The sequence below is a fragment of the Glycine soja genome, chromosome 18, assembly GCF_004193775.1.
Source record: "Glycine soja cultivar W05 chromosome 18, ASM419377v2, whole genome shotgun sequence".
Lineage (NCBI taxonomy): Eukaryota > Viridiplantae > Streptophyta > Magnoliopsida > Fabales > Fabaceae > Glycine > Glycine soja.
The window spans coordinates 5,876,408-5,897,105 of NC_041019.1; the positions used below are offsets into that span (position 1 = coordinate 5,876,408).

Below are 20,698 nucleotides of genomic sequence, written 5' to 3' on the forward strand. Positions count from 1 at the left end.
CAACATTCGCATACTCAATAGTCAAAACACCATATCATCAAATCAATCAATATAGAACAATACACAAGTGTTATGCAGCAGATACACTAAGACTCAATCCTATATGCAATGTGGTATCATATCAGTGAAAAATCTCGTCGGGCGCCTAGGAGTACATGACAAGACAAACCACATACTAGCAAGTCAAGTCACTCTTACTAAGTAATATCATAGAGAGACCAGTTAGGGTCACAATGTTTTGCGAGAATGCTCTAACTATGTGGGATCGGCACAGGTTTAAAGGAGCACTCAAACCGGGTGACCCTCAAGGCCTACACTCTGAAGAGTCCGTTAGGGTCTCTCCCTCCTAATTCAGGTCCAACCTAGAAAACATTTTAGCACACAAACTTTATCTATGAACTGTACAAAACACACGACTCCTCAATTGTTCTCAAAATAATTTTAACTCGTCACCCTTAAAGGGACTTATGGTCGTGTGATTGTACAATTCATAGTTCACAACTCAATGCACACAACATCTCAATGCACATATATATCTCAATCATATACATACTTAATTTATCACATATACTCAATCTCAATCACAACGATATAATCTCAATTTAACACGTTATCACACCTCATGAATCATATACACTTTACCTATGAACTATGCAATACACACAATTACTCAATTATTTTCAAAGTCATTTTAACCCGTTGGATTCCCACAGTGGATCTCATCACAATACTCGTCGCGCAAAACTCGTCGCCTTTAAAGAGTCTTACAGTTGTGTGATTGCACAATTCATAGCTCACAACACAATACACATATCAATATACATGTATTTCATCATTCATCACATGTTCAATTCACCACATACTCACAGTTTGAATCATCATTTCATATCCCCAATATAACAATTTATACAAAAGACTATCACAACCTGGGGAGTAAAACCCTCAAATAATATTACACAATTATATCAAAATCATAGGTCAAAATATACAAATATCAAGAGCACAATTTATCAAGCAATTCTCATTAGATCATAAATATTTTATTTATAATCATAAAGGAAAAATTGCAACTTAATAAATATCCCAAAATAAAATCCTAATTTAATCCTCTAAGGATCCCTACACATGTTCTCACTAATCCCCAATTGTGAATAACTCATCCCTTACCTCTAAGTGGGCTCACGTGTCTTCCGACAGAGATAGAGACATCTCTGACAAGTTCCTGAAATTCCTCTGGTTGCTCTGATAGGGTTCTCAAACGTTAGAGAGAAAGAGAAGGGATTGAAGCCTCCATTTGTACTATCTTCATGTGATTCCTTTTTCTCCTTCCACGAATATTATCTCGCAAATCCCAACGATGAAAGTGTGCGCAATTTAATTTCGAACAACATATCCAAATTTGACTATAATTCAACGGTAAACTATTCCGAGATCATAGTTTTACCGAGACAGTTTTGGGTTTCTATGGGAAAATAAAAGGCTACATTGCGAAGGGTATTCCTCTAAGCTCAGATTTTGAAATTCCCAACGGTGAGAATGCTCGGAATTTGGTTGCAAACCTAGTGCTTAAATTTCACGATGATCCAACGGTAAATGAGTTCGAGATCGTCATTTTTCTGAGACATGTTTGATGGTCTACGAGAAAAGAGAGGTTGAGAAGGGAAAACAAAATTGAGAGGCGGAGGACGCGACTAAGGAATCAGTCTGAAAACCGACCTAGCATTTTTCTATTTATAGATTGGTATTCACGACCTATTATTTATTTTATTTATTTATTTTTATTATTTTATAAAAAAAGAAACTCTACTTTATTCTCCATCAAATGAATAATAAAATACTCTTTTTATTTTCTCTCAAGCCATTATTTTAATTAATAAAGTTATTTCCCCTTATTTATTTAATTATAAAACCTCATCATTTTTTAAAACTTTATTTATTTACAAATAAAAATTCTTTTTAAATTAATTTACGATATATAAAACGTTATCTTCAACAATAAAAAAATATTATTTAAAGTATTTTAAGGACGAAAATTAAAATAAACACAAATTTACGGTAACTAAGCAACTAAGCTGAACACAATTTTTATATCTTGTCATTCTATTTCTAACTACAATATGTAGCATGCTGTAATTAACAAGTTGACTTTACAAAAAATAAATAAAACTCATATAAATATGAAATGTATTTATTTATAAATATTTACTTACATACATATGTGTTGAAGATATACTTTTGTAACTGCATAATATTTTATTTTTCAGTTTTTAAAATAAGATTTAGTAAATAAGTTGGTTTCCTATATTTTAGGAGTAAGCCAGTTTTAATGGATTAGCCTAGTTAATAAGTGGTTCCTATCTTTAAGGAGCAAGTTAGTTTTAATATTCTGTTTTGCTAATATCTTGTTATCTAATTAGTTTATCTTTTGCTATTTATTGTATCTCTGCTGAGAACAATTTGAATTAGAATAAAATAATTCTATTTCCTCTGCATACATATTGTCTCTCTTTTCTCCTCTGTTTTTTATAATTTCCTCCACAAAACCAACAATTGGTATCGAGAGCTTTGTTCTTACGGGATCTGTACCATGGAAGGTGAAGCAAGTTTTTCCCACATAACTCTTCCAATCTTTGATAGAGAGAATTATGATCTTTGGGAAGTGAAAATGCAATCCTACATGGAATCTTTGGATTTGTGGGATGCTGTGGAAGAGGATTATGAAATATATCCGCTGCCTGAAAATCCCACCACGACCCAAATTAAAAATCACAAGGAAAGAAAGATGAAGAAGGCAAAGGCGAGGTCATGTTTGTTCACTGGTGTTTCACAAATGATTTTCATCAGAATCATGACTCTTAAATCACCCAAAGCAATTTGGGATTATTTGAAAAAGGAATATGCTGGAGATGATAGAATACGAAACATGCAAGTGCTGAATTTAAGAAGGGAATTTGAGCTTCAAAGGATGGAAGAGTCAGATACAATCAAAGAATACTCAAACAAATGGTTGGGTATTGCCAACAAGATAAAGTTGTTGGGAAGTGATTTTGCTGATTCGAGAATTGTAGAGAAAATTTTGGTAACGGTGTTGGAGAGGTATGAAGCATCTATAGCTTCATTGGAGATCTGTCGAAAATCACATTGGCAGAAGTGCTACATGCCCTGCAAGCTCAAGAGCAGCAAAGGTTGATGAGGCAAGATCGTGTTGTCGAAGGTGCTTTGCCCGCCAAACATCATGAAATTGATGAAAGCAAAAAGGATTTTTTCAAGAAGAATCAACCAGCAAGCAGTGAAAACAGTGCAAACCACCAAGGTAAGGATAAAAAGAAAAATTATCCACCTTGTCAACATTGTGGCAAAAAAGGTCATGCACCTTTCAGATGTTGGAGGAGACTAGATGCAAAATGTGACAAGTGCAACCAGATAGGGCATGAAGCGGTGATCTGCCCCAACAAAAATCACCATGATGAAGGAGCTCAGATTGCTAATCAAGACGAGGAGGACCAATTGTTTGTGGCCACAAGCTTCTTGAGTAGTGAATCAAGTGAAAGTTGGTTGATTGATAGTGGTTGTACGAACCACATGACATATGATAAGACTCTATTCAAGGATTTGAAGCCAACTAATGTCTCAAAGGTCAGAATTGGAAATGGTGGCTATATTCCAGTAAAAGGAAAAGGAATTGTTGCAATTTCAACATGTTCAGGTATCAAATTAATATCAGATGTTCTTTATGTACCTAACATTGACCAAAACTTGCTAAGTGTAGGTCAGTTGATTAAAAAGGGATTTAAAGTGTCATTTGAACATCAACATTGCTTTATCTATGACATTTTTGGCCGGGAAGTTCTAAGGGTTAAAATGAAAGGTAAAAGCTTTTCATTTGATCCAGTAGAGGAGGATCATACAACCTATTTCACTCAAGTCACACCCTCGGAAATCTGGCACAAGAGACTTGATCATTGCCATCTTGAAAGAATGCTAAACATGAAAAAAAGGAAATATGCAAAAGAAAATTTGAAGAAGTTTCAAATGGAGGAATGCAAGTCTGTTAGCACACCAATGAATCAAAAGGAGAAGTTTAGCAAAGAAGAAGGTGTTGATAACATTGATGAAGGATATTATGGGAGTTTGATTGGATGTCCAATGTATCTCACTACAACAAGGCCAAACATTCTATTTTCTCAAAAGAACAAAATTGGAATTTTTGTTGACAATCAAGTAGTCATTGCTATCACAAACAATCCCGTGTGTCATGGGAAGATTAAACATTTCAACATCAAGGTTTATTATTTGATAAAGATGCAACAAAGTGAAGAAGTGAACTTAATTTACTGCAAGTCTAAAGATCAACTGGCTGACATGTTTACAAAGTCACTACCTATCAACAAACTTGAACTCAAAGAATTGGAGTTTGCAGTTCCAAAAGCAAGGAGGAGTGTTGAAGATATACTTTTGTAACTGCATAATATTTTATTTTTCAGTTTTTAAAATAGGATTTAGTAAATAAGTTGGTTTCCTATATTTTAGGAGTAAGTCAGTTGTAATGGATTAGCCTAGTTAATAAGTGGTTCCTATCTTTAAGGAGCAAGTTAGTTTTAATATTCTGTTTTGCTAATATCTTGTTATCTAATTAGTTTATCTTTTGCTATTTATTGTATCTCTGCTGAGAACAATTTGAATTAGAATAGAATAATTCTATTTCCTCTGCATACATATTGTCTCTCTTTTCTCCTCTGTTTTTTATAATTTTCTCCACAAAACCAACAATATGTCTGAAATTCAATCCATAATCCTTTTATTTTTCTTTTACAAAAAGGTTCCACATTCTTTAAGTGAATCTCTTCCTAGTTCCAAGCTTGCAATGATGAAAAATAGGTAGAATAACGGCAGAAATTGGAGCTTCTACAATAGTTGATTTTGAAAGAATCCTAGCTCAAAAAAGAAAAGGCCAAATGGCACGGTGTTTAGCAGTGTCTTCTCTGATCTTGAACACTATTTCTTGAATCACCTCTTTTGGAAATTCAAGACTTTAATGGACACAGCAAAGGAACCAAAGAAAAGGACATTGAAGCAAATAAGCACAATTACTGACAGCAACACTGATGACATTCCATTAATTTTAGTGTCATATTCAAGAGTAGCAGCTATGAATTCTTTCACATTGCCTTTAAATCCAGGTCCCACGAGCATTTCTTCCACATCACCAAGTTGAGATGTGATAATACCACGTAGTGTCCAAGAAACTGGGCAGAGATAATGGAACCACATCCACCATACAGGTATATGCTGAAACATTGCAAGACTCATTGATATCAGGGCCAAAATAGAAAAAGGTTAGATACAAGTAAATCTACATAATTAAGGGCTATTTCACTCACAGATTTTGGAATAAGAAATCCGGATACAAGATTCCATAGAGAGTAAAATGCAGAAGAAATAACAGCTGCAAAGTGTTGTGTAGGTGTAATGCCAACAGCCATCATGCCGTAAAAGGTGAAGTACATAAATGTGAGGAACATGAACACAAGATAGAGGAAAAACTTTCCTGAACAAGAGAAAGAAAAGCCGTAGTATTATGTTAGTGTTTGTCTGAGGACAAATTTTGGAATACAACATAAGAAAAAATAAATATGTAGGCAGAAAATTTCTTAAACTTTGGCTGCTGAGACCACACAGATTTTATTCATGTTGAACATCTTCAACTACTATCTTCTAAACATACATGAGTTATGATTCATGTAACTAAAGTGAAAAGTCCTTGTTGATGTAAATTTTAGGTGGATAACCGGTTCATGATGCAGGAAGCATATCAATATGGAAACTTGAGATCTTACCAACATCCCTTTCAAAATTGACCATGAAATATGTGATTACACCAAATACTATTGTCTGAAGAGCAACATATGGGATCTCCACCAGCCCCTGTTAATAAGATGAAGTAACATGATACACGCAATTTGCAAGTGAAATATAGCCTTAAAAATAGTTCCTAGTAGAACGGCACCTACCTGAGCTATTGCGTATGAGATTGGAGAGTACATTCCAGCAGCCTTCTCTCTATAAAACACTGTCCTTTCTATTGAAACAACAGGTTGTACAGAAGATGCATTATTGACTCCAAGGAAAAGGCATGCAGAAAAAAGTGCACCCATTATGACATACACTTGATGCGTAGTTTGCCTGAAGAACATTCAGTGACATGGTTATCATAACTACTTTTGCTTTTGTTTTGATTGATAAGATACTTTTTCTTATGACAAAATGAGAATTATAAAGGAAGCATACCTTTTAGTACCGATGTCCCAAAATATGGTACCGAATATGAAGGCGCATATGATTGTAAAGAATATCCTCATTGCATTGTACGGTGGGCTCCTCCAGTACACTAGATTCTGCTTCCATAAACACTTGAGAAATTGTGCCCATGTGTTTTGTGAATATATTGTGTCAAACTTCAATGGTTTTGAGCCAGGAGGAGGTTGTCCATGTTTCTTAATAGAGGCTAACACCCCCCTGAGGTAAAGATGTGACAGAATCATTAATCCCACATGGAAAACAATCTTTCTATGCATAAGGTTGTAACCTAATGACTTTTATATATTTCTAAAAAATGATGATCTTGTGTTGTTAATATTGCTATTATTGTTTATCTTATTCATAGATCTTATACATTCCTCAAATACAAGACCATGCCAGTAGCACACATGAAAATAAATAAGAACCTGAATTGTTCAGAACTTTCGTAAATTTCGGAAAAGTCGACACCAAGTTTCTCTTCTACAGCTGGTGTGGTAACCTCAAGCATCCAAGTAGCTGGATTGTAGCCACTGGGGATTGAGGAGGTTCCTTTAATACTCTGCAGAACAAATAGGAATAAATTTAATACTTAAAAATTATAATAAACTCAACAAGGTACTACTCTATAGTCTAAACTCTAAACTGATATAGTAATTTAATCTGTTCACAGCTCTTTCATGTTCTTAAAAAAGCAAGAAGTATGAATGGAATGTAAAAATGTAAAAGAAATGATTGAAAGATAGTGTTACCTGAAAATATTTTATCATTATATCTGATTGCCTGCCAATCTTCCCTCCATATATGACTCGTCCTCCACGTTTCATGAGAAGTAACTGGGAATGAAGAATCAAAGTTTAGAACCTCTTAGATAAGCTACTTAATCGATAGGTATAACAGTAGTAAATTGATTAGAAATAGTAATTGAACAACTAACCTCATCAAATGCTTCAAAAATGTCAATACTGGGTTGATGTATGGTGCAAACCACTGTTCTACCAGTATCAACTGTATTACGAACTGCTCTCATAACAATGGCCGCTGCACGCGCATCAAGTCCAGATGTAGGTTCATCCATAAAAATTATGGAAGGGTTTGCTACAAGCTCGACTGCAATTGTCAGTCGCTTTCTCTGCTCTGTTGATAAGCCAGAAGTACCAGGCATTCCAACCAAACCCTTTCTTAAACTATCAAGCTCCACTAGTTTCATTACTTGTTCAACAAATTCCTGAAGAACAAATTACTATGTCAATGAACTGATTATAATTAAGCACACTTAACACTATTCGTTATCATTACTTGTTCAGCAAGGAACTTACATGCTTTTTCTCCATGCTTACTTCCTTTGGAAGCCTTAATGATGCAGAAAACCACAGGGACTCCTCAACTGTCAGCTGAGGAGAATGAATATCATTTTGTTCTACATATCCTGATATTCTGGCAAATGTTTGTTGCACTTTTGGATAGCCAGATATTTTAATTTCACCCTCAATATATCCTCCTGTTTTCCTTCCAGCAAGAACATCCATCAAAGTGGTCTTTCCTGCTCCACTTGATCCCATTAAAGCTGTAAGGACACCAGGTGCAAAAACGCCACTCACGTTTGACAAGAGTTTTAGCCTAGTTTCTGCTATGCCTTGATTTGCTATCTCCTGTGAAAAGCAAGTTCATTCAGAAAGAATTAAAGGTGAAGAAGCTTCTACTACTTGTATTTGTCTTTGAAAAAAAAAAAATTCAGGAAACTGAAACTACAAATGCCCCCCACCTTTGGCATATCAACATAATAATTGACACCGTGGAATGTCATTGTCATAGGCTCAAAAGGAAGACTCATTCCCTTGGCTTTTCCATCATCACCACTAGATTTAGATCCATTTTTATTAGAACTCTCTTTTGAATCGTCTTCATCACCAAGAAGAATGGCACGTGCTTTTTGGAGTGCTGTGGCATTCAAAAGCAAAAAGGAGCATAAACTAGTATCCTTTGATTCGAGAAAATGACAGTCCTTGCCTTCTTAGAGATCAAACCATTGCATACCAAAAGAAATTTCATTGCTTAAATGAGAATAAAAAGATAAGGAAAATTGTTCTAAACTTACGATTCAGATAGGACAAGCCCAAAGTGACCAAGCAGTTGAAAATAAGAGCGTAGAGTGTTAAAACTCCCAAACCAACCCAATACCAGTAATCCTCAGCTGGTATATCGAATCCCTTGAGAATATTAAGGCCAACTGTGTTGCTCCCAAAAGCCGAATGCTAAAACACAGTTTCCATAATTACTTTTACATAAATTTCTATAAACCGCTAGCAATAAGGATAGAAAAGCAAGAATAAATTTAATTAGCGTGCATGAAATACCTGCATCCATCTTGTGGCAGTAAATTCATTGACTGAAATTGCTCTTTGACCATAGGTAAGAGGTGACAACCAGTAACCCCAAATCCACCATGGCTTAATCATACCTATATGAGTAAGAATCAAATCATTAATCAAAAAACTCCATTATATCTGCATTTTATGCAGTAGCTCTTGGTGCAGCCTACCTTTTGGGATAATAAATCCTCCCAGCAAGAAGATAATCATCAATGCAGCTGTTCCAAATGTATTAGCAATGACCATATCGCGTGCAAGAGCAGCCATAAACCGGAAGAGACCTAATGCCATTTGGTGAAGCATAAATAGCAAAAGCATGTAGCGGAAAAATCTGAAATATTAATCAGAATGCAAAGATTATTAGTCTTGAATATTTTTTAAACAACCAAAAGAAAATCCCAACAAAGGATGTAAAGAAAAGTACCTTCCAGGAGCAGGGGCAAATCCAACAGTGTAGTATACAACACAAGACCATATAACAGCTTCAACAAGGGAATAAGGTACACCAAGAATCCAAGTGGCCAAAGACCATGCCCATCCAGGATAAAATAAATTGCCTCTTTGTTTGAAAAAGACAGGTAGCCTAGCTATCATGAGTGTCAACTCAGAATAGCCATTAAACATCATGTGTACGAGTCCGAAAAATAGTGCAGATTGGTAGAGATTGCCATATTCCTCATCCTTATTATGAAATTTTGTTTGAATGAACATTGTGCATGTGACAATTCCAACAAATGTAACCTTTGGCAGCAAGAGAAATTGTCAAATTTAGAATCATGAGAAGATACCCACAAACAATAATTGAGAAATTCACAAAGCACAAGCCTATATTCTAACAAATGTTCTGTGAGTGATACAAAGAATTCACAAACATTAGGCGTTATATTGATACATCGTGTGTATTTTGAAACTCTAAACTTATGATCATCTTGTCTATATGTTTTCCATGTTGAATTGATTGGCAGGGAAATTTGTTGGAGCCTTGGAGATAATCTATGATCTACATTTAAATATTAGCTCTACTTTTAAGTTGAAAAATATTAAGAATTGAAAAAATATAGAGACAAGTGCATCCTTATTTACTTGAGTATATATATACATACCTGGCAGGTCCTAAAAATATAGAGAAACCTATGCCCGTTGAGCAAGGTCAACTCTCGCGAGAAACAAGCCTTAAAGAGCTCCCATTTTGGCACAGCAAATCTAGTTGTGGGCAAAGCTGAAGGATGACTCTTTGATTTATCAAAGGGAGCAGTACACATGGATTCTACAGATTTTCCAAATCTGGAATTTTTAAAGGCTTCTGCAATCTCTGGCACTGAAATAAATTTATATGGCTTTGAAGAATCAGCCCAGTATTGAGCTTGATCTTTTTTAGAGGTCACCTGACACAGGAAAATAACACGTTTTAAGCAATAATTTCATAAAGCATTTGCGTTTGACCATTAAAGGAGCAAAAATCTACAAATACCTCTTGAAGAAAATCTGCAACTCCCTTGCGGGATGGAAGTTTGAAGCCTAATGATTCAAAAAACTCCAGCGCATCTTTTATGGGGCCTTGATATACAACATACCCCTCTGACAGAAGCAGAAGATCATCAAAGAGCTCAAATGTTTCTGGTGCAGGTTGAAGTAGAGCCATCAGAACAGTAGCATCCATTTGATGAACAAAATTTCTTATGCATTTCACTATCTGGAATGTGGTAGAGCTATCAAGTCCAGTCGATATTTCGTCCATAAATAGAGCTTTTCGTGGTCCAACAATCATTTCTCCTGGAGAAAAAATATGAAATGCAAAAGTATGTCATTGCTTGCTACAATTTTTAACTTCAATTAGTGCCTTCATAATGTCTTAATTTCTGGTATAGACACAGTCAAAACAAATATGGATTGAATTTTGTATCATCTAGAAATTATGTGTTCCTAGAACAAATATGGATTCAAATGTATGAACTGTGTTAGTTTCTCTATTACTATATATTAATTTCCAATCTCAGGAGTCAAAAACAAAATTCTAAATGAAATCTCCTTAAAGAGGGACTGAATTTGGACCCTCTTTCTTTGTATGATACATTAAAGAGGTAATCCAGTTAGATTAACTTAAGAATATATCACAACAAGAGCCAGATTTCAAAGAAAATTGTAACAAATTCCTAGAAAGGGGAGAGAGATCACCTGTTGTAACTCTCCTTTTTTGGCCACCAGAGACCCCCCTTAACATATCATTTCCTACAACCGTATCTGAACATACATCAAGACCAAGCACTTTCAAAACATAATCTGTCATCACATTGTGCTTTTTGCCACCAACAAGTGTTGCCTGTTGAGTAAAATCAGTTTAAAAAAACGCAAATTAGAGGACTTCCCTGAACTTGCATATATGCATGATTTTTCAGATATTATTTATAAGATGAGACAACCTTCATGAATGCATCAATTTCTGGACTTGGCAGTATGTTTTTCTCCTTCTCCAAGCGTTCAAGATTTTTCACAATTTCTGTTTATGACATTAGACCAGGAAATTAAGGTATTGAATTCTGAAATGGAAAATAGAAATAACTAAAAATGGCACATAACGAAACTAATATGTTATATACATACCTACATCACTTGAACCTTGACATCTGTTAGCAAAATCAAAAGTTTGTCTCACTGTCAGTTCTGCTATGTGATTATCAGTTTGGCTAGTGTATGCAGAAGCCCTTTGAATACAGAACTCGTTTTGCTCATGGCCATTGTATGTTATACTACCACTTTTCTGCACAGGTATTAAAGGATCAAAGTTCTAATGTAATTCTATAATGAGAATGAAATTTTGAAGAATGCTATGACGTATCAAAATTCTTGGTATGCTGACAATTCAGAAATGAACTTGTTTCAGTTAGATAAAGGCTATACAGTAGAATCAATCTTAATTCCTATTGGTATAATGATTTAAAGCACATTGGTTTCAGTGTTTCACTTGTTATTGTGCTATAACTAGACTACACTAACAAAACGATCATTCGTGTAGACACAAATTGATAGAACTCACAGATAAATTGTATGAATTAAACAGTGTAAATGGTAAAGAGAATGAAACGGGTTTTTGATTAATGGAAATATTGGGAAAACTACAGCAAATATCCAGAGCAAATGCTCCTCCAGAGAAAAGATTCTCCTCGTACAATGTTAACCATAAACGTGCATCCCCAAACACTACTCCTCCCCCCATATATTACTCACGGCTAACCACTTCCTATAATTCAGGGATATTCACGGATTCCCTTTGCCCATCACTAACAGAATGGTTCCCCACCTTCTTACTCCTATGAACGTACACTCTCCACACAGCAGGATTGGGCCTTTCAGCAGGATTGGGCCTTTCATTAATACTAGGCCCAACAGTGGTTCTATCATTGCCTCCCCCAGAAGCAACAGTCTTGTCCTCAAGACTGAAGGAGGGAAATTGACTTTTCAGAACTGATTCGTCCTCCCAAGTGGTGTCTTTTATCGTTCGTCCCTTCCAACGCACTAACCATTGTCGCACGCGCTGTCCACCTTCCGTGACCGACCTTGAAGCCAAAACTTCTTCCGGCTCTTCTAAGGCCTCTGGCTCCACCTCTAATCCTTCTGGTAATTGTGGTTCAGCCGAATAATTCCCTATAGCCTTCTTAAGTTGAGATATATGAAACACAGCATGAATTCTACTTCCTTCAGGCAACTTCAGCTTATAGGACACAGCTCCTACTTTCTTAAGGATAGGAAAAGGGCCAAAGTATCGTGGAGCAAGTTTTTGATTAATGCGTCGTGTCACCGTCTGTTGTCGATGAGGTCGAAGCTTCAGAAATACCCACTCCCCAACCTCAAACGAATACTCCTTTCTGTTCTTGTCAGCATATCGCTTCATCTGTTCCTGTGCTCGAATCAATTGATACTTTAATTGACGTAAAGCCTCGTCACGATCAATCAACTCTGTAGCTACAGCCTCCACCTTAGTTTCTCCTTGAAGAAATCTCACCACAGTAGGTGGTTTTCTTCCATACACTGTTTCAAACGGTGTTGTACCCGTAGACACATGAAATGTGGTATTATACCACAATTCTGCCCAAGAAATCCATCGTGACCACTCCTTCGGTTGTTCTGATGCAAAACAACGAAGATATGCTTCCAAACACCGATTTACCACCTCGGTTTGCCCATCCGTTTCCGGGTGATAGGAAGAACTCATACTCAACACCGTCCCTTGCAAACGGAATAACTCTTTCCAAAATAAGCTGACAAATAAGGGGTCACGGTCGCTGACAATAGATTGAGGCATACCATGAAGACGCACCACCTCCTTGGTGAAAATCTCAGCCACCTTTCTTGCGGTGTATGGATGCTTTAAGGGAATAAAGTGTCCATACTTAGATAATCTATCCACTACTACAAAAATAGCCTCATACCCCTTTGATTTTGGTAGACCAGTTATGAAATCCATTGAGATGTCATCCCAAATCCGCTCCGGAATTGGTAATGGCTGCAACAGACCCATGGGAGAAGATGCAGAATATTTTTGGCGTTGACACACATCACAACTCTGCACAAATTTCTGAACTGATTTTCTCATTCCTACCCAATAAAGGTTTCCAGCTATTCTTCGATACGTGCGCAAAAACCCCGAATGGCCACCAGTAGCGGAAGAATGAAATTCCTTCAACATTAAAGGTATGCAATCAGAACTTGAAGACAACACCAACCTGTTATGATAAAGCAGCCTTCCTTTTATCAATTGGAACCCCGGTTGAGATGTAGGATTTTGTTGTAAATCAGTCACCACTTTTTGCAAATAAGGATCATTCCTGACTTCATGTTGAATTTGTTGCTCTTGCAAACATATAGGGAATGAAGTTATTCCTTTTAATTCTACTTCTTCATGAATCCTTGATAGTGCATCAGCGGCTTTATTTTCAGGACCAGGTTTGTAAACTACTTCAAAGTGATAGCCTAGTAACTTAGCTATCCAATTCTGCTGATCAGCTGTAGTGATACGTTGTTGTAGCAAGTGACGTAAGCTCTTCTGGTCAGAATACACCACAAATCTTCTTCCCAACAAATAAGGGCGCCAATGTTGAACAGCCAGCACCAATGCCATTAACTCTTTCTCATATGCTGACTTGCTCAGATTATTTTTAGATAAAGCCTTGCTGAAGTAAGCGATGGGTTTCTTTTTCTGCATTAATACCGCACCAATTCCTCTCCCAAATGCATCACATTCAATCTCGAAAGGTTGTGTAAAATCTGGAAGGGTTAAGACGGGGGCTTGAATCATAACGCTCTTTAAATTCTCAAAGGCCTTCTGTTCTTCTGGTCCCCAATGAAACCCATCTTTCTTAGTTAACTCGGTTAACGGTTTAGCTATCTTGCCATAACCAACAATGAATTTCCGATAGTACCTGGTCAACCCCAAGAATCCTCTCACTCCTTTAACATTGTGAGGGATTGGCCATTCTAAAATGCTATTAATCTTAGATGGATCTACTGCCACCCCCTGTTCAGAAATTACATGGCCCAGATATTCCACCTTTCTACTCGCAAAACTGCACTTCTTTTGATTAACTACAAAACAGTGATGCTGCAACACTTCTAGCACTTGAGACAAATGTGCTAAATGCTCTTGCCAACTTTTACTATATACTAAGATGTCGTCAAAGAAAACTAGGACAAACTTACGGAGGTGTGGCTTGAAAATCTGATTCATAATGGATTGGAAAGTGGCCGGTGCGTTTGTCAATCCAAACGGCATCACCAAGAATTCGTAATGACCTTCATGCGTTCGGAATGCTATTTTCTGCACGTCTTCTTTCTTCACTCTAATCTGATGGTAACCGGATTTTAAATCCAGTTTAGAAAAATACTTAGTCCCATGTAACTCATCCAATAGTTCATCCACCACAGGTATAGGGTATCGGTCCGGAACTGTGACCTTATTCAGCTCCCTATAATCGATACACATCCTCCATGAATCATTTTTCTTCTTAACTAAAATGACAGGACTTGAAAAAGCACTGGAACTGTTTCGAATGATACCTTGACTCAACATATCTCGAACTTGCCTTTCAATCTCCCCCTTGTGGTGATGAGGGTAACGATAGGGCCTTACACTAACTGGTCCTGCCTCCTTTTGTAGTTCAATGGTATGATTAATCTCCCGTTCTGGCGGCAGCCCTTTGTGCTCTTCGAAAACTCCTTTGAATTTGCTCAACAATTCATCAAGTTCCTGTTTCTGTGCCCCAATCAACTCTGGTGTGTCTTTATTCACTGCTGGTACCATCTCTGCTTCTAACAAGCTGTGCAAGGAATCCATTGAAGTATGAACTGTGTTGTTCGTTGATACATCCTGGGTGGTGAAAAATTGGCCCTGCAACTCTACCCTTTCTCCTTCCCAAACAAAACTAATGGTCATTTTCTCCCAATCGAAAGTCACCTTTCCAAACCTTTGTAACCAAGCCACTCCCAAGATCATATCTAGATCACCCAATTCCAGAACAAAAGCATCAATTTGAGTGGTAAACTTACCCAAATGTACTTCCATATTCCTACATCTCCCCTTTGTTGTTACTCGGTGACCGTCACCCAATTTTACTCCCATGGATCTTCCATGTTCCACATTTAACCCCAATGCAGTGGCCACATGAAGTGAAACGAAATTATGACTGGCGCCACTATCAATTAGGACCACAATCGATATTCCATTCAAACTTCCCTTGAGGCGTAGTGTAGTAGGAGGGTTATTGCTCAATGTTGTTTTTGATTCAGTGATTCCACACAATCCCATAGAGTTGCAATCTAGCACTTCTTCCTCATCTTCCTTAACTTCAATGGCTATTACCTCACCTTCTTCATTAATCATTTCATCATCTCCCAAAATTACCAATCTGAGTTGCTTCTCAGCACATTGATGAAGAGGGTGATACTTTTCTCCACACCGGAAACACAACCCCTTCGATCTACGCTCCATCAGTTCCGCATAAGGTAGATGTTTGAGGCCACGATTGCGCTCGCCTACATACCTTCTTCCTTCGTCACTTCCAGATTTCGTGGTACTGTTGCTTGAATTCGCATTCCCACTTGGGTTAGATGGAGAAGAACCCGTTTTGCTTTGAACCGGCCCATTGGAATAATTATTTGACCCGTTTCCTGTTCGGGTCAAACTCGGGTTATGATGAGACCCAGAACCCATTTTCCAATTAAGCCCAGATCCTGCTGACCCACTTCCTTTCCAATTGCGTGGCCCACCAACACCACCCCTAGGCAATAACGACCCACGCATCTCCGTCTCCACATCACGAGCAATCTTCATCGCCTGAGTTCTTGAACGTGGATTCAGTGTCCGCACCTTCAGTCGAATATCCGTCTTGAGTCCTCCCATGAAGTAACCCAAGTACTACTCCTCGGGTAGTCTCCCTACCTGTGACGACACATACTCAAAAGCAGTGATGTACTCATCCACCGTCCCTGTTTGCTGCAAATCTTTCATTTCTTCGTAAGGGTTATCACTTTGCCTTCCACCATACCTCTCCATTAAGGCTTGTTTCAGCTTCAACCACGTCAGGTCGTCCTCTGTCTCCCTTAACAAGTTGAACCAATGAATTGTAGCTCCTTCCATACTTAGCTTCGCCAGTCTAATCTTCACTTCTTCTGATGTACCTTGAACTTCAAAGTACGTTTCAGCACGCGTGATCCATCCCACTGGGTCCTCACCATCAAACGATGGTAATTCCACCTTCTTCACTGCCATCCGATATTCTGACATCGTCTCTTCCGCCGCCGACGACACCGGAGTTGTTTCAGGCTCACGGCGAAAACTTGCAAACTCTTCTGTCAAGGTGTTACGGAATTCTGTAAACGTTTGACGAAAAGTTTCTTCCAACGCCGATACTCGCTCTTCAAACGTCTTCTCCATGGATGTTACCCGATCCTCCAACTCGTCCAGTCTTGTCATCTTCTTTGGCATAAATCACCCTTCACTGGTTCCTTTCGAACGATCCGGCAGGTCGGACCAATGATAGAACTCACAGATAAATTGTATGAATTAAACAGTGTAAATGGTAAAGAGAATGAAACGGGTTTTTGATTAATGGAAATATTGGGAAAACTACAGCAAATATCCAGAGCAAATGCTCCTCCAGAGAAAAGATTCTCCTCGTACAATGTTAACCATAAACGTGCATCCCCAAACACTACTCCTCCCCCCATATATTACTCACGGCTAACCACTTCCTATAATTCAGGGATATTCACGGATTCCCTTTGCCCATCACTAACAGAATGGTTCCCCACCTTCTTACTCCTACGAACGTACACTCTCCACACAGCAGGATTGGGTCTTTCAGCAGGATTGGGCCTTTCATTAATACTAGGCCCAGCAGTGGTTCTATCACAAATTTTTGCTCAATTCCTATTCTATTTGTTTCAAAGAACCGAAAGGTACCTATAATATTAGCAATTACAAATTGTAAAGTAATACATATATATAACCCACACGGATGATGGTTATAGAGTTTAATTTCCATGAACTCCAAAATTTATATTGTCAAATCAATTATGAATTTTAAAGTAGTTATTGTAAACATCTAAATTATTGTATATGACAGTTTGTAACTTAATAACAATGTAAAAATCCTTTACTTAATAAGTGCATACACTATTTATTAGTCATAATTAAATTAATTTTAACAATTAGTTCTTTAGGACCGTAGAGAATATTAATCCTGCATAGAATTTGTACTACCTTGAGGTTGCTTTCAAGCTTTCCCGCAAGAGCCAAAAGTAAGGTAGTTTTGCCCGATCCTGGAGGTCCTAACAGCAACGTCATCCTACACAACAACACATAACGTTAAGCTTGATATTCATTACGATATAAACATATATGAAACTCTGAAATTTCTCCATAAAAAAATTCTATTATAACATTGCACATTAAAATATTAAAAAATTAATTGATTCAGTTCACTAGCCCGTTTCAAATGTTTGGCTAAATTTGAGTAAACTACATTCACATATCTATTTTTTTTTTCAGATTGCACACAATATACTTTCTTTTTGTCTCTATGCTAACTCTCTTAATTGTTTTAAATACATTTCACTATACTCCTTATACATTATAGTCCCTTAATTATTTAAAAAAATTATATTGTGTATCCTTATTTCTTATCGTGTGTATTTAGGAAAAAAAAAATTAGAAATTGAATAAACCACCAATTTTGTTCTCAACCTATTATCCTCACCTCAATTGTCCCTAAAGTATTAAAATTGTTTAAGCAATCCTTGAAGTATAGGATATTCATCAGTTTAATTAGTTCTTAAGTTAATGCTCAAAGATTAATTTGAAAAATCTTTCAATATTTAAGAGATTACTTGACAGGATTTCTAACACTTTAAAGACTACTTAGTTTTTCTTACTTTATTGATCATTTAGGAAAAAGTAGTATTTCAAGGATCAAATTGATAGTTCACTCAATAAATAATGTAAAATAACAGAAAAACATTATACCTTCTAGGTTTGACAACACCACTGATATTATTCAAGATGGTCAAGGAATGTCTTTGAGGTCGACCTATTCCCATGCCAGTTATCATACCCTGGATGCCACCATTACTGATATGAATCAATTTTGCATTGTAATTAAGTTAGTAACTAATCACTAGCAATCATGGATTAAGACATATATAGCAATGGCGGGAGATCAAGGGCTAAGCGCTTGTGCTTCTATATTAATTATCTAACAGAAAACCTAATCGAATTATTGAGCTAGAGTACGGACAATATTATTGAACTAATGTTATTACACATAAACCATAATCAATATTTTTACTAAAAAATAATTTGATTAATTAGTAAATCAGTATGAGAGTGAGTAATAGATATGAACCTCAAAGACATCTCGCGTGTAATTGATCAAAGTTGGCAGAGCTCTTGAACCTATTTGAACATCAGCTCCAATTGTCAAGTTTTTGTATCTCACTTCGATACTTGGTACATCCAATCCAACCCTTTTGCATTCAACAATACAAGTAATTTAAATGCAAAATCATATATAAATCCTTTCATGCATGTAATATTACAAAATAAGCCTCAACATGAGAATTGCTATTTTTTTTGTCGGTTGCTCGTATATTAACGGACTGAAAAACCATTTGTAAATTATCGAGGGAACAGTCTTATAGTGACTCTGGAATTCTCATTCTTTCAGCTAAGAAGCATATAGATAATCAATCAAGTCTTCTTTTCCAAAAAATTGAAACAATTCTAACCTTATCTAGTCACAAATTATTATATATATATATGTATGGTACTTTTGTAATAATTATTTTAAAATTCATATATACAGTAATTTCTAATTAATTGATAGTAAAAAAATCTTTCCATTTATAATTTTAGTGTGCAATGACAGTTACAAGGTTTAAACCTAAGATACTATGCAAACTGTCTGTACCTCTACCTAGCCGTGTGTTTGGTTTCTAGTTGGAAACCTTGCAAATGTCTTCTGCTCAACAGAAAAACTATATATTCTTGCTTCTCATTTTTATGCTTTGAAAAGTGGAAATTCTTGTTGCAATGATGCAAATGGGTTTCCAAACGCACACTAGGTCTCATTTCTCTACAAAGAAAACAATTCTCTTTTTATTTTTTTTAATGTTAACCATTTATATATGATCTAATGGTAATGATAATGGTAAATAGATATAAATAAAAGATGGAAAAGTGTTTACCTGTCAAAGCGTTCCTTGATGGCAGAGAGGAGCTTGTAATTGTCTTGTTCATTGGTTGCCAAAGCATCCTTGACGAGGCGTTCACGGTGGGAGCGATTCAGCTTCCTCACATCAATCTGCTCCAAAACCTTGGCCTTCTTCTTCCCTGAGTCACCTCTGTTGCTCGTGTCCGAAGACGGCTTCCTCACCAACGCCGTGTTGACACGCTTCTGCGTTGGCAACCTCAACAATGCAGCCATTTGAAGCTCCTCCTCGTCTTCTTCCACCCATTCGGCATTGGAAGCCCTTGCAAAGGACTCCCTTTCCGATGCCATGTCGAAACTAAATCCTGCAATTGCCATGGCTTTTTCCTCTCTAACTCTCTTATTAGGAGAAAGAGAATTCGGGAAAGAGGAAAGAAGGATATATAATGTTTGATGAAAGTGAACGAATGGCGAGGAGAAGAAATGGTAGTGTTAATGAAATAAAAGAATGCACGTTGAAGAGAAGAATTTGGGGTCATTAGCTATTTAATACGAACCCCACATGTACATAAAGTGATGCATGGCCACACGGGTGACCAAGTCTACCATGCTAGGGTTTCGAGCAACCAGACAAATTTAGCTACCGCATATGATGCCCTCTTAAGTCTTTATTTCCCAATCCCATTGTATGATTGTTTGTTTGTTGTGGTCCCTTTCTAGAAGGAAACACTGTTTTCTTTTTTTGGATATACTACATGCTACATGAGGAATATATGTCTTTTGTCATTAAATAAATACATATAAGTTTTGTTAAACAAATATTTAGAGTTACATTTCATTTAGTAATATTATATATTATATATATGACATCTAAGTTATAAGTACAGACCTTTAGGTTTGACAAAATAAAATTTATATGTTTTTAATAATTATAAAAAAAATATTACCTTATTTTGTTTTGTTTTCTAACCTAATAATCGGAATAATTATATGAACATTTTTCAAGATTAGTATTAATGGCAATTACATCTTATTTTAAAGTTATTATGTATGCGATGCAAGCATATAATTATAGAGGAAGTATATGTACAACTTTTTTTAAATAACGGACCTCTACATGTATAAATAATTTATAAAATAAAAATAGTAAGCTTAATATTTTAATTAATAAGGATATAAAAAAAATGTATTTCCGTTCCCTACTTAATATTTGATATCTAGCCTTTCTTTAATAATATGACAATGTCATTTTTCTAAGATTATATGATGATAAGGATGGAGTTTCTACTAAAATGAAGATCTAAGATTTGAGAATGTTTATCTCTACAG

The 20,698-nt window shown here is 36.4% G+C and overlaps 1 protein-coding gene across 1 annotated transcript; it reads right to left on the reverse strand.

Annotated features, from left to right (window-relative positions):
* Window positions 1-5,007: 5,007 nt before the first annotated feature.
* LOC114396301 (ABC transporter G family member 31-like) lies at window positions 5,008-19,754 on the reverse strand. Its single transcript, XM_028358209.1, has 23 exons — window positions 19,407-19,754; window positions 18,566-18,686; window positions 18,187-18,275; window positions 17,425-17,509; window positions 11,271-11,427; window positions 11,090-11,166; window positions 10,845-10,989; window positions 10,141-10,442; window positions 9,773-10,054; window positions 9,094-9,410; window positions 8,840-9,000; window positions 8,655-8,758; window positions 8,396-8,552; window positions 8,063-8,238; window positions 7,617-7,949; window positions 7,235-7,525; window positions 7,050-7,133; window positions 6,726-6,859; window positions 6,289-6,516; window positions 6,012-6,183; window positions 5,838-5,925; window positions 5,382-5,548; window positions 5,008-5,289 (listed from the first exon to the last, which is right to left on the reverse strand). Exons 1-23 carry the CDS (start codon window positions 19,745-19,747, stop codon window positions 5,008-5,010), a joined length of 4,293 nt encoding a protein of 1,430 aa, XP_028214010.1. The 5' UTR covers window positions 19,748-19,754.
* Window positions 19,755-20,698: the final 944 nt, after the last annotated feature.

Bases quoted from the DNA above. Each gene is read 5' to 3' on its own strand.
- LOC114396301 (XM_028358209.1), bottom strand. From the start codon at position 19,747: ATGGCAATTGCAGGATTTAGTTTCGACATGGCATCGGAAAGGGAGTCC. The intron at 8,759-8,839 runs GTAGGCTGCACC...TTACTCATATAG, and splicing joins AGGATTTATTATCCCAAAAG to GTATGATTAAGCCATGGTGG. The intron at 5,549-5,837 runs GTAAGATCTCAA...TCTCTTGTTCAG, and splicing joins CAATTTTGAAAGGGATGTTG to GAAAGTTTTTCCTCTATCTT.